The 14,740-nt window shown below is 46.6% G+C and overlaps 1 protein-coding gene across 4 annotated transcripts in view; it reads right to left on the bottom strand.

Moving 5' to 3' along the window:
• Positions 1 to 8,558: 8,558 nt before the first annotated feature.
• Positions 8,559 to 14,740, bottom strand: part of UVRAG (UV radiation resistance associated) — a 111,749-nt gene continuing 105,567 nt past the window's right edge. For 3 of the 4 annotated variants that reach the window (XM_065071472.1, XM_065071550.1, XM_065071634.1), the window contains exon 15: positions 8,559 to 12,012. In XM_065071472.1, coding sequence (XP_064927544.1) covers positions 11,322 to 12,012 — 691 coding nt within the window. In that variant the 3' untranslated portion in view covers positions 8,559 to 11,321. The remainder of the gene's footprint in view (positions 12,013 to 14,740) is intronic. The other variant, XM_065071792.1, reaches the window with a different exon arrangement.

Below are 14,740 nucleotides of genomic sequence, written 5' to 3'. Positions count from 1 at the left end.
AGATACAGAGAAATTAATCTGGAGGATGGGATGCGAGAGGAGAGGTTCACAGGGGCAGGAGGGATAATTTACACCTTTCTTTCCAGGCACGTGGCCACAGCCCCGCTCCTGTTCAGTGGCTGCAGGCAACTTCTGCCTGGGTTTCCAAGGTCCTGCACCTGGGTCGGGGCAACCCCAGTGTCAATCCAGGCTGGGGATGGAGGGATGGAGAGCAGCCCCCAGGAGAAGGACTCGGTGTGCTGGGGGTGAAAGATTGGCCATGAGCCGGCAACGTGCGCTTGCAGCCCAGAAATCCACCCGTGTCCTGGGCTGCATCCCCAGCAGCGTGAGCAGCAGGTGCAGGGAGGGGATTCTGCCCCTCTGCTCCGCTCTGGTGAGACCCCCCTGCAGTGCTGGTCCAGCTCTGGGTCCTCAGCACAGGACACACATGGACCTGCTGGAGAGGGGCCAGAGGAGCCACAGGAATGATGCGAGGCTGGAACAGCTCTGCTGGGAGGACAGGCTGAGAGAGTTGTGGTGTTCAGCTGGAGAACAGAAGCACCTGGGGAGACCTTAGTGCAGCCTTTCCGGACTTAAAAGGGGCCGAGAAGAAAAATGGGGACAGACTTTTCAGTTGCGATAGAACAAGGGGTTATGGTTTTAAACTAAAAGAGGGGAGATTCAGGCCAGACGTGAGGAAGAAACTGTTGCCCCTGAGCTTGGTGAGAGCCTGTCCCAGGTTGGCCAGAGAGGTGGTGGATGAACCATCCCTGGAGACATCCCAGGCCAGGCTGGATGGGGCTCTGAGCAACCTGAGCTGGTGAAGATGTCCCTGCTCATGGTGGGGGTGGCACTGGATGAGCTTTAAAGGTCCCTTACAACCCAATTATTCTATAATACTATCCATCCTTCCCCCTTTTCTCTACAGGCAGAAGCAGGAAGGCACGACTAGAAAACTGGGGATCTACATTAGTTTCTCATGCTCCATGCCAAGCACTCTGGAGTCAGAATTGATCTTCTTCTGCTGACCATTGCTCACTGCAACCACAGAGTAGCAACCATGGGGCGTGCAGAGCAGGTGGCATGGGCTCACCCCACCTACCACGGGGATGCCGAGAGGACGTTTAAATCCCAGGTCCAACCCATGTTCTGGCTTTTAAAGTCACTCCAAAATACAAGTTAAAATTCAGTTGCAAATACACACCTTCTCTAAATAAACAGCTTTGCTAAAGCTTCCATTAGCCAGGAACTCATGTTATTACCTGCAGCCTTGGTGTTCTCCCCATTGCATGAGATTTCCCTCTAAATCCTTCGCTGGGTGGAGAAGATCCTTGGAAAAAAGGAAGACAAAGTTAAGTTCTTCCAAACAAAGGCCAAGGAACCAGAGCCTTGAAATAAACAAATACATTTTCATTCATAAACCCAGGTCTCTGCTCTTCCCCCCATAAAGCTCTGACCAGTTTGCTGTGATGTTGTCAATGAGATTAGACCTTTATTTGCCTTGAGGAAATGTTGAGCTTCCTCTCCCTTCCACGTGCACACACACAAGCACCTGGGAGACCATGGCCATGAGACCTAGGGCAGTCATCAAGGTCAGGGATGGGGTTTGCAGGGCGCTTGAAGCCTCTTTTCCTCCCTGCAGTTGTTCAGCCACATGAGGAGCCTGTCATCTCCATCCATCCATCCATCCCTCCAGCCAGCCAGCCATCCCCCGCTCCCTCCCTCTGGCTTCCTGTGACCATTGACTGCTTGTGTGGTTTGTATTCCTGAGTCCCTAATTCAACCCACTCTCACAAACTACACCAGCACCAAAATGAAAGTAAAGGATATTGAGTCAGACTAAACCCACTACCTGATTTACATGCTTTTGTTTTTTTTTTTCTTGGGAAGAAGGTAGATCATAGAATCTATTTGGGTGGAAAAGGCCCTCGAGATCATGGAGCCCAACTGTTACCCCAGCCCTGGCACTAACCCATGTCCCTGAGAACCTCATCTCTGTGTCTGTTCAACCCTCCAGGGACAGTGACTCCACCACTGCCCTGGGCAGCCTGTTCCAATACCCGACAGCCTTTTAATGAAAGTGATGGAAAGACATGGATCTCCTCTGCTTTGGCAGGTAGAGAAGGGTCGATGGCATCTCCTTTATTCATTCACCTTATACCAAAAAATCACAGCACAGGCAGAGGTTTCTGCCTTCAGAGATGCTCGGCCATGAAAAACGCTGCTCTACTCTGCTTGACAAATACTCGCTTGAGGCAGCGACACTTTTTGTTACCGCTGGAAGCTTTGCTTTGCAGAGCAAGCCCGTGCTAATCAGCCCATGTACTCCGGTGCCTGATATCTGGCTAACGTCAGGGCAGGGAGGATTAAAGTTTCCCTCTCCGGTCGTCTGCAGTTCCCAGCAAAGCTGACAGCATCTTGGACTTCTCACCCAGGACAAATCCTACCCCGGTTTAGCAAGTCTCCTCTGTGGATGACGGCGCAGCCAAACAACCGCTCCGCGTTGTCACACCACGCGCTGTTGACAAAGTTATCGCTATAAAAACAAGCCGGAGCCAAGTCAACCGGGGCCCTCCGCCTACTCCAGCATGAGAGCATTTCCTGCTAGCACGGGGGAAAAGGTTATTAAAGATACACGTGGAGGCAAAAGTAAAGGTTGTTGCCACAGGTTGTGGAGCTGCACTTGCTGTATATCAATGTTGAGGGTCTCAGGAATCACAGAATCATAGAATAGTTTGGGTTTGAAAGGACCATCCAAGCTCCCCCAGTGCCCGCCCTGCCATGAGCAGGGACATCTTCACCAGCTCAGGTTGCTCAGAGCCCCGTCCAGCCTGGCCTGGGATGTCTCCAGGGATGGTTCATCCACCACCTCTCTGGCCAACCTGGGACAGGCTCTCACCACCCTCAGGGCAACAATTTCCTCCTCATGTCCGGCCTGAATCTCCCTCCTTTAGTTTAAAACCATCACCCCTTGTTCTATCGCAACAGGCCTTGCTAAAAAAATCTGTCGCCATCTTTCTTACAGGCCCTTTTTAACTACTTTTAAGTAAAGTGGTCTGTAAAAGGAAGGCTCCATCTGGTAGAAAATGAGCATGAAATCCAAAGGCTAGATGTTAAACCTAGATTTAGGCAGATGATAAAAAGATACAACAAGAACATGGCTGAATGTGCTTGAGCACAACTGGAAATTAAACTACGAGAATCTGTGGTTGCAGAGACGGGTTTTTAACGGCCTATTTAATGCTCTGAATATTCCTTACCTTTTCCTGACCATCCTCTTTGCTATGAAGGATTTCCACCCTTTTCTGAAATACTGTGGCTTAAACAGCAAATAATACACTATAAAACTATAAGTAAAACTCTGTGGCCCATTCTGTGTAACCGGGCAGGCAAGACTGGACTGAAAACTCAGGCCGGGCTGTTGGCACACACTCTTGTAGCAAATGCAGATGGGAAGTGGAAACACGTGTGGTGTTACATGGACTTTAAACACCCTTTCCACAGAAGATCTATGAAGCAGAACATCTCAGCACCTCTTTTCCGTTGTCCACATGCCGCTGGATCTCCTTGTTCAGCAGTTGCCCTACACATGTATTATCTGCTTTTCACAACCATGATACTCATTTCTCACCCCAGCACGAAATCTATAATTTCAGCTGATGGGAATGTGTTTAAACCTTGCTGGTGGCTTGTGGTTTGGCAAACATCAGGTAGATCCGTTATTAAGATCTGCTGGTGGGTCCCAGCAACTGCAGTGCTTGCAATTAACTGGGTTGCAAACGCCAGTTTTACAGCGCTGCTAATGGCAGGAAGAAAGGGAAAGGTGGCAGACATCAGCAAATGAAGACCTACAGAATCCATAGGGCACTCTCTCCTTTCAAGGCTATTTGAAGGTATCTGAAGTAAATTAACCTCTTTTAGAAACAAATTAATTCATTTTTTTTATTACAAATGTAACCTAGAAATAGAAAATAAGGAAAATATTCAGAAAGCCACAGCTATCGTTCTGCCTGCCAACACTGTTTTAAACAAGGGGTTCCTGGACTGCAGGAAAACACCATCCTGTTGTTTTGGTCCTTCCCTCACACAAGAATCACACAGAATCACGGAATTGACTGGGTTGGAAAAGACCTCAGAGATCATCCAGTCCAACCCTTGGTCCAACTCCAGTCCATTGACTAGATCATGGCACTAAGTGCCATGTCCAATCTCAGCTTAAAAACCTCCAGGGCCGGTGAGTCCAGCACCTCCCTGGGCAGCCATTCCAATGCCTGACCACTCTCTCTGCAAAGAATTGCTTTCTAATCTCCAGCCTCAATTTCCCCTGGCAGAGTTGAAGCCCATGGCCCCTTGTCCTATTGCTGATGCCTGGGAGAAGAGACCAATCCCCACCTGGCTAGAACTGCCCTTCAGGTAGTTCTAGAGAGTGCTGAGCTCACCTCTAAGCCTCCTCTTCTCCAGACTAAACAAGCCCAGCTCCCTCAGCCTCTCCCCATAGGGCTTGTGCTCAAGTCCCTTCCCCAGTCTTGTTGCTCTTCTCTTATCTGCACTGAATATATGAAAAAAACAGCGTTGTAACCAGGATTTTGGTTTTGAGGTGAAGGAACAGGATGTTAACCCTGTGCAGATATCGTGACAGAGCATCTCTGCCTGCTGCCAAAGTCTGGCATTCGGCATTTCAGAGGAATCCCCAACACACTTCTGGACCTGAGTAAAACCTCTGATGGGGCTCTGAGCAACCTGAGCTGGTGAAGATGTCCCTGCTCATGGCTGCGGTTGGACTGGATGAGCTTTGAAGGACCCTTCAACCCAAGCTATGCTATGATTCTATGAAAACTAGCAATTGCAAAGCTAAAAGCCCTTCCAGACCCAGAGCCGTAGCTGGCCCAGGGATCTTTTAAAACCAGGCTTATTTAATTTCACCTCTCTAAGGGACAGGTGTTAAGCTAGGGCTGGAAGCACAGTGGTCCATTGACAGGAATCCTCAACATCCTCAGGTCAGGCATCAAAACACAGAAGAACTTTGTACAAACCAAGTTAGACAGAGGTGAATCTAGATTCATATAAGAGTTTAGGGTGATTGGACCTTCAAAGCCCATCCAGTGCCACCCCTGCCATGACAGGGACATCTTCACCAGCTCAGGTTGCTCAGAGCCCCGTCCAGCCTGGCCTGGGATGTCTCCAGGGATGGTTCATCCACCACCTCTCTGGCCAACCTGGGACAGGCTCTCACCACCCTCAGGGCAACAATTTCTTACATCTATGCTGAATCTCCCTGCTTTAGTTTAAAACCATCTCCCCTAGTCCTATCACAATAGGCACCTCTCAAAAGAAGCTGAAGAGATAGATTTGTGCTGCAGAGCTTCACTGAGGAATGGCAAAGAAGTCCATGCACGTCCTTTGTTAGGAGATACCCTACAAGGAAAAGGGAGATTTTCATCCCAAAAGTGCCCCCTTTGCTTGTAGCATGTGCAAGTCTGCGCTGAAGACAGAAGCACTTGGCACTGGCAGCAATGGATTGTGCAGCTCTAGGGACGTCGCCTTCCCAAGCAGAGGAGCCCAAGAAGACTCGCAAGCAGAACAGTCCGCTGAAAGGTAGAGCTGGGATTAAAATCTAGGTAGGCGCGGGTACCCCAACCAACACACCATGCTGCTCTGATCTGCTCCTGCTGTGAGAAGGAAGACAAAGAGAGAAACTTCTCCTCAGCGGCTGGACCTATTCTCCCCTTCCTGTCCATGGGCACAGACCCCACACCCCAGCCAACGTGGCTGGCGGAAGCACAATAGCTGGGCTGGCAGGTTTCCACCTAAACCTACTGTGTGTTCGAGCTGAACAGCTTTTTGTGCAAACGGCACTTAAGTGACTGAATTACCTTATTATGCTATTTAAAACTACACGGGCATGTTATATGAAATGAATTTATATTTATATGAATTTTTTAGGCAGCTGAGACTGTTCTGTGCTGCTAGATCTGTTTATAGCAGCATTAACGTGCTACAGCGGTTCAGGAGTTGCCCATGGTTGATGACTGAGACAGCCCAGAAGGCCAAATCACATCCCGGGCTGCATCCCCAGCAGCGTGAGCAGCAGGTGGAGGGAGGGGATTCTGCCCCTCTGCTCCGCTCTGGTGAGACCCCCCTGCAGTGCTGGTCCAGCTCTGGGTCCTCAGCACAGGATATACATGGACCTGCTGGAGAGGGGCCAGAGGAGCCACAGAAATGATGCGAGGCTGGAACAGCTCTGCTGGGAGGACAGGCTGAGAGAGTTGGGGTGTTCAGCTGGAGAAGAGAAGCTCCACAGAGACCTTAGTGCGGCCTTTCTGGACTGAAAATGGGCCAAGAAGAAAAATGGGGACAGACTTTTTAGTTGCGATAGAACAAGGGGTGATGGTTTTAAACTAAAAGAGGGGAGATTCAGGCCAGACGTGAGGAAGAAACTGTTGTCCCTGAGGGTGGTGAGAGCCTGTCCCAGGTTGCTCAGAGAGGTGGTGGATGAACCATCCCTGGAGACATCCCAGGCCAGGCTGGACGGGGCTCTGAGCAACCTGAGCTGGTGAAGATGTCCCTGCTCATGGCAGGGGTGGCACTGGGTGAGCTCGTAAGGTCCCTTCAACCCAAACCATTCTATGAATCTGTCCCTGCTAAAACCAAGACAACACAGTCCAAAACGGATAGGACTGTTTTAGAAGCTGAAATTCAGAATTTCAAGTGCAAATTTAACAAAACAGCTCATTGCGAGTAACATCATGTAGTCAGATTGAAGAGTCCAACAGATTAAATATCAAGCTAGTCAATGCAGCTCATACAGGACAAACTTCATCAGCAGCTGAGCTGGAAAAAAATTTTCATATTATTTAATGAAAATTGTACAACAATGTTGCATTTAGAAAATAAGCTGATATCAAAAGAAACAGCAACTAAAAGTCTTAAGTTAGATATTTTTTTGTTTTCCTGGAAAATGATAGTCCTCTTTTCACCTGGGGTTAGAAGATCTTGCTGCAGACAGGAGGGACTGCTGCCCAGAGCTACCAGCGACACCAGATCAAGTGCAAATACTTCCATCAAAACCCACAAGCCAAGGAGAAATCTCTGGCCACTCGAAAGGTGACAAAAAGAGGTACAAAGGAGCCCAAGGTTTATCTAAATCTGTCTAGCAGCACATCCAGCTACATTTCAGTACAAACCTTCTTCTTTCAGAGCTTATTCTTTAACGCACATTTCAATAACGCCGTTCAGTGTCGCAAAACAGCTTCAAGTAAAACTTCCCTCCTGTACCTTCCCACTTCAGCTCCAGGACGACGCAGTTGGTATCTTGGCATTCTGCTTTCTGCTGACAGACAGATTGGGTGGGAGAGAATTAAACACCACAACAAAAAGAGCCTATTGCTCCGATGATTCCTGGAGAGTCCCCGTAGCTCTTGGCATTCCACTGCTTCCCACCAGCGACTCCGTGTCATGGACGTTCTCCTCCCAAAACTCGTGCAGCAGATTCCTGTTCAAGGGGAACATATAGATATATATATATATGTTTTAGGCAGACATATGTTGCTTATTAGCAACATGGAAGGTGCTAGAAGAGCAGCGATGCCTCCCCAATGATGGAACACGGTGTCGAGGGTTTAGATTGTGGGTTGACAATAAAACCGTGGCAGATGTATTGTTAGCCCCCTCTTCCCCCTTTCTAGCCCCTCCTTCTCCCCCTTTCCCACTCAGCACAGGCGATCGGGAGGGAAAGAAGGACAGAGAGAAGAGAGTTGGAAAAATTAAAAATGTTTTACTAATGCTACTAATAAGAATAGAGAAAATAACACAAAATATACAAAACCAATCCTTGAAAGGCTCAGCAACTGCAGAGCCGGCACCCGAAGTCCTGGACTGGACTCTGAAGCCAACCGGAGCTGGATTCAGTCTGTCACTAGGCCTCAGTTCACAGGGACGACTAGCAAGGTCCTCTCCTAATGTTGGCTGTAAGGAAAAGGGAAAAGGGACGAGATCCTCGTGATCTCCCACTTTTATATGAAGTATTCACGTGAATGGGATGTTATACACAGTTGGTCAGTTTCTTGGTCACCTGTTTCTCATTGCCTCTCTCGCGAGATGTGAATCTGTGTTTATCAATAAGTTTGCATTCCATTGCTATGTTTACCAAAACATGTATCTGGTTCTCCAGGAAAATGCAGCTGATATGAAGCTTTAGCTGACAGGCAAATTCACTAAAAGAGAAACTTGGTTTTTATCAAAACCGGGACACACGGCATTTTCCACTATCCACCGAAGTTCTGCAAGCCCAGCTGTCTCCCAGCCCCACCGTACGCTGTTTTTCCAGCTGCGTGCCAGCTTTTTGGAAGGAACATGAAAAATAACTGTGGTACCATCCCGTGTGAAATGGGATTTTTACTAATGAGGCAGCCAGGTCTTCCAGCAAAAACCCTCTCGCCCAAATATTCACATTTGGGTCAATATGGGCTCGATGAACAATAAAGCCAAAGAGGTTTTGGGGCTGAGGAGAAAAATTGTGGTTCAAATCAGGCTTGTAAAGAAAACAAACACAAAAGAGCCATTGAGAGAAGAGACATAAGTTGAGAGATAACTAATCAGTTTTATTTTATAAATACAGATGAGCTTTCCCGCAATTACCAACATAGTTTTAACGTGTCATTTACTATGGGATATTCTGGTTTCGCTTATTTTAAATACCTGGCCAAGCAAGGATAAGCCAATGCTGTTGTGCTCGCTACAAAAATATCGTGGGATACGATCTTCCAAAACTAATATACTCAACAATCTTAGGAATTCCTAGTGAGGGGAAAAGATTGCAATGAAATGTTTTCCGCGCTCGAAGACATTTGCAGACATTTAACAGTGTCACAGCTGTGCAGGAACTGAAAGGCTCTTGACAGTTTAAAGCAAGCTGTGATTTATCATCTCACCTTCAAACCTACTATTTGTTTCTCTCCCGCTACGCTATTTTCAAAGTAATTTACAGGGGGGAAAAGATAATAATCACAAAAATGAAAGCCATGATGTGGCTGCAGTCTGTACAATCCTCACAGCAATGAGTTTGTCAATGGTTTAATTAGCCCTATGATGCCGTCCCTCTTCACCGGGGAAGAGAAACTCGGGGACAATTTAAGGCCTCCTAAAGATACATCCATAGAAAGGCCATCAAAGCAGCTTTGTGCGACGGATGCAGAAACCAAACATCGTGTTTGACACATCGACAAGTACGGGGATCAAACAGGAGCAGCAACACATCAGGGAGGAAAACCAGAGTTCATTTGGTCGGGTGCAACCTGAGAAAACGTGCAACGAGTGAAAAACAATAATCCAAAATCCCGCTGATGCTCTACAAACCTAATTTAATGTGTCGCGTAATTGCACCGAGACGCTCCGTGTTTGCTCTACGGAACACAGCGATTTCGCAGCTACTCTTTGGGTTGCTTTGAAAAGTCACCACCGCACACAAACTAATGCTTTTCTGTTATAGAAAAGGAGATTTTCTACCAACAGGTCTGCATTGCTTCAACGTGCCAGAGCCCATGCCGCGGGGTGCACAACGTGCCCTAATTTCACCTAAAATGACGCTATCAGAAGGCGGTAAGATAGAGCACCTTATGCTTACTTTATTAATAAACGCTTGTACTTTGAGGTGTTCATTTTTCGCTTTCTACGCCAAAACACAGCGATAATTTCCTACCTATCTCTTCTCAAAAGATGCTGCAGCATTTCCTTTAGGGAAACTTTTGATGAGGTTGGAACAGAGGAGCTTATTCAGGTGAGAAGATCCTCCTGAACGTGCCCAATTTAGCACCTGGAATCATGTTCAATACACCTTATAGAATTGAGATCTCCGCTTCCAAGTGTTTCCATCTAATACATCGTCCTGGGACAGACCAAAAATAGTGAAAGGCTGTAGAGAAGCTCGATCCCACAACTTGACTGTAGACAGGTTAAAAGCGAACAGAAGAAACGTGAATATAATTTTAATACAATCATTAAGGTGTTACCTGGAAAAAATGCGTATTCTAGCACAGTGCTGTTATGCATACTGGTTCTCGCATACACGCCTCATTTTGATAGCTGAGATTACACATAACCACGGTTTAAAAAGTTAATTTAGGCTTAGCCTTATGGTGAAGTTAGGAAAAAAAGACTAGGTCATTGGTTCAAAATAAAAGCATAGACCAGGGAGGAAAAATAAAAAGCCAGGCATGATGAAGTGGGTTTTTTTTTATTCTGCTATATATTTTTATATTTCAGAGCTCATGACCGAGCCCGAATTCGTGGGTATAAAATATAGAAAGCAAGAGCAATGCAATCCAAACTGAAACAAATACCAGGAATCACAACACAGGCTGTAAATTGCTTTCCCATTGGTGCAGCCGAATACGCACCCTCAGTGAACTGCCAGTCGCTCTTCCTTCAATGTACAGATGATTAAAATGATATTAATTTAGATTAATAATGCCAGGTGCCTCTGCTTGACAGAGGGGGAAGTGATTCCCACAGATTCGCCTAATTCCAAAGCGTAAACTGCGCTTTCAGGCTGGGTTTTTAGGGAGACGTTGTCCCCATTAAGACACATTGGGAGGTGGCAGCTGAACCCCGCTTGGGTAGTGAATTCGTTAGGTCTCTACTAATGAGGTTTGTGCCCAACAAGTGGGGAATGGTCAGGCTGAGATTTTTATGCAAAACCTAAAGAGGCAATTTTAGTTCCTTAATAGGAACAGTGAGTATGGAGGGAGAAGAAAGGTATTTTCTCATTAATTAAGGAAACTGCTCATTCTCTGGCACGTTTACACCAACTGAAGACCCATCAGTGAAACTAGAACTTGAAAAGCTACAGAGAGTAGCCGAGAGAAAACTCTCCAACTATAACAAATTCATGGTATTTCTGTAACGCTGACTACATTGCTCAAACAAACACAGGAGTACATGGGAGAAGGGAAAGAACTCTTACCATAAATGTATTTTTAAATTAACTTTTTCTTTCTTCTGAGAAGATTAAAATAAATTTAACTCTAAATAATAATTAAGAAATTAATTCATAGGGGGGCCTTATCACCTGATCAGCACTAGAAGGTGTTTCCCGGAAAGTCTTTTATAAATGGATTCCAAAACCAATTTCTGAGAGATTATAAATACCAAACATAAGAGGACTGGAAGCAGAATCAAAATTTACCTGGGCTGTGAATATACCATAATCCTGTGTTACCGTGCTCAAGTCCATTTGTTTAACACCATAGGAATAGCTTTAGCTTTTTTTTTTAATATATATAATTAATATAAAGAATAAGTGCAATTTTATCTCTATTCCAGATCACCCATTTCTCCTCAATGTCTCACTTGTCCGAACTTTTACGCGGCCTGCGGAAGCTGGACATGTTTTCGTTCAGTGCATAGATCCTTCGGGAGAACTCCTCGAACTCCCCTAGGACTTGTTCGTCACACTCCACCGCCACGGCGTGTTCCACCGGGATGGAATTAAAGTCTTCGAGTTGATCTCCCGCGCTGAAGCCCGTCGCTTCCATCCCCATGATCTCCTCCGCTTGCTCCACGGTGCAGCAAAGGACGGGCCCGAGGGAGGGACGGAACTCGCAGGGTTGCTCGGCGCTCGCTGTTCCGGAGCACTCACCGTTTATTGCACTCGTATGTCCCAGGAAAGACTCCTGCCGGTCTTGGGTGTTGCTTAAGCTCCCGTTTTCTCCATTTAAACTCCCGCACAAGTCCTCGCTGCCTTTCTTGGCGTTTCCTTTCGAGGAGTCCATAGAGGTATCCAATGAGGACGATATCGGCGCGGGTTTTTTATCCACCTCTCCGACACGGGTTGTGATGGCAACAGGCTGCGTTAAAGCGGAGTTGTAACTAGGAGGAGGAGTTTTGTACTCGAGTCTTTCGTTTCCCGTGCTGGCACGTTTTCGGAGTCCTTTATCCGGAGAAGGGAGGCCACTGGAAAAGCCGACATCCAATCTGCCGAAGCTCGAGCTCTGTCTCTTTGGAACGGGAATTGCGCTGGATGTGTGGTGTCGATCGCTGTAAAAGAAGGGAAGGATAAATCACAGCTCACGAGCAACACAGATGTTTAACCAAAGGCTGAAGCAATTATTTTATCACAACTCCGGGCTCCGTTTGGCCAACTACTTGTATCCTAAAGCGCTAAAACCCCAAATGTGTTTAATGCTGTATGAAGTCCAGAACACACCCCAGAGGACGGCTTTACTGAAAACCTGTACGATCGTGGAGGAACATTTACAAAGCTCCATGGTTTGAAGAGTCAATCACCCAAGAAGCCACCACATTATGTTAATTTGTACTGTTAACACCGTTTTATAGGACCAAGCTGCACTTTATGAATTATTACTGTTGACCGTATATTTATGTATTTATGGCCTGTACTAGGCCATCATAAACTCTTCAAAAGTGAGTAATAATGGCCGAATCCTCCAAGAGCAACTTCTTCCACCGTGGACTTTCTCGACAGCTGCACAAAGGAGAAAAGTCACACTAACTTTGCCATTTGCAGAGGATTATTTTTGCCAGATCTTCTGTTTTTCTGTGCCAATCATTCCAAAACAATTTGGACAAATGTCAGCCTTGGTTTCTGGAGGACGTGAACTAAGCGAGCTTAATTTTCAAGTCTGACTTTACTATTTAACACAGTTCCACAGACCTTTCATACTGTCTCAGGGTCTATAATTTAGAACGTCCAATTTATATCATCTGGGGTGCGTTATGTGAATTTTCCTTCATCGGCTTAATCCCTACCCAAATATAATCACCAACCTATATGCAAATAGTCCATTGCATGTTAACTTAAGCAACTGGTTCATTTTCCTTCCAGATTTAAAAACACAGCTATTACTGATCTACTGAATATATAACTCCAAGATAAGACTGCTGTCACAGTACGAGTCTCCTTCATTAATTGCATTTAAAAGAAACTCCTTCTGCTCAAGGCCTGATAGATTTTGGGATGTATCTTGTGGGACAAAATCTTGGAATAGCAGTTATGAGTAATCTCTAGTGTGGATCTTTTTCCATATTATCTTTCTTCTGTTTTTTGCTCCCCTTTGTAAATAGGATGAGCTACATTGCAAAAAGTCCCTCTGTGAAAAATAAGCATCCTAAAGGGAAATAAGCACTGCAAACCGGCAGCAAAATTATCAACTTTCTTCTTGGATTTCAACCATTTCTGACTATTTTTAATGCAAACCCTGCACGGAATTCACAGCTTTTTTGCAAAGGTTTGGAGCATTCTTAACAGAGGTGACAAAACAGAGAGCAGTATGTGCCACAGATGCCAATAAGTGCTGTATATGTTGTCCAGCCCTCGAGTCCTTTCCTGACCAAATACTTTAACCAACCCCCACACAGCCAAGCATTTATTTTTAAAACGGTGTAATATGGAAAATCAGAGGCAGGACACTTGTGAATTTATGCAATGTGCACTGCAGACATATTGGGGATGGTCTGTTTCCCCCCTTGGTTCCCCCAGCTTAGTGTTTCAGCCTTAATTTAGAAAATAAATGAATACTCAGTATTATTTATTTGATTAGATTCTGTTTATCTTAAGCCTTAGACAAGAAACTTTTTCATATTACCTCTAGGTTTGTTGAATCTTCCTTAAGAAAAAACACAAGAAACAGAGTGCTATGTTGGCAGCTTTAAAAGCAAAATGCAGCAAAACAAGGAATTTTACTCCATATCAAGTTATTAGAAGCCTTACAAATAAATGGCAAGTTGTCAGTATTTACCTCAATTCCAAGTGCATATATTCACAAAGCCAAATGAGATTCAAGACATTTCTTTGGGTCCAAGGGCTCATCATCCTATGTTCGTGTGAACTAAGTCCTCACAGACAAGTAACAACCGATTACTGCAGATCACTGTTCTAATTACAATTAAGTAGTTGGTGCTTCTCAGTACAAGGCATTTAAGGTTTTGCTGCCCTTCCCATACCAGATACAGAGATGGTGCAGACCTGAACTATCTCCCTTCTACAGAATAGGATAGCACGTAACAGTGAGTTTGCAGATGACACCAAGTTGGGTGGAGTGTTGATGTGCTGGAGGGTGGGAAGGCCATACAGAGGGGTCTGGCCCGGCTGGATCAATGGGCTGAGGCCAATTGTCTGAGGTTCACCAAGGCCAAGTGCCGGGTCCTGCCCTGGGGTCACAGCAACCCCAGGCAGCGCTACAGGCTCGGGGAAGAGCGGCTGGAAAGTGCCCGGCGGAAAAGGAGCTGGGGGTGTTGGTGCCAGCGGCTGAACATGAGCCAGCGTGTGCCCAGGTGGCCAAGAGGCCACCAGCATCCTGGCTGGTACCAGCACTGGTGTGGCCAGCAGGCCCAGGGCAGTGACCGGTCCTGTGCTGGGACCTGGGGAGGCCAAGCCACCAATCCTGGGGGCAGTTTTAGGTCCCTCATGCCAAGAAAGGCCTTGAGGTGCTGGAGCGAGTTGAGAGAAGAGAACGGAGCTGGTGAGGGGCTGGAGCACAAGTGTGATGGGAGCGGCTGAGGGACTTGGGGGGTTCAGCTGGAGAACAGGAGCTGAGGGGAGACCTTCTGATCTCTGAACTGCCTGAAAGGAGCTTGGAGCCAGGGGGGGTCGGGCTCTGCTCCCCAGGAACAAGCGCCAGGAGCAGAGGAAACGGCCTAAAGTTGCGCCAGGGGAGGTTGAGGTTGGATGTGGGGAACAATTTCTTCCCCAAAGGGCTGTGGGGCATTGGAACAGGCTGCCCAGGGCAGTGCTGGAGTCACCATC

This window comes from Columba livia, chromosome 1 (genome assembly GCF_036013475.1).
Source record: "Columba livia isolate bColLiv1 breed racing homer chromosome 1, bColLiv1.pat.W.v2, whole genome shotgun sequence".
NCBI classification, from domain to species: Eukaryota; Metazoa; Chordata; class Aves; order Columbiformes; family Columbidae; genus Columba; species Columba livia.
This window is presented reverse-complemented; position numbering and strand designations above follow the sequence as displayed.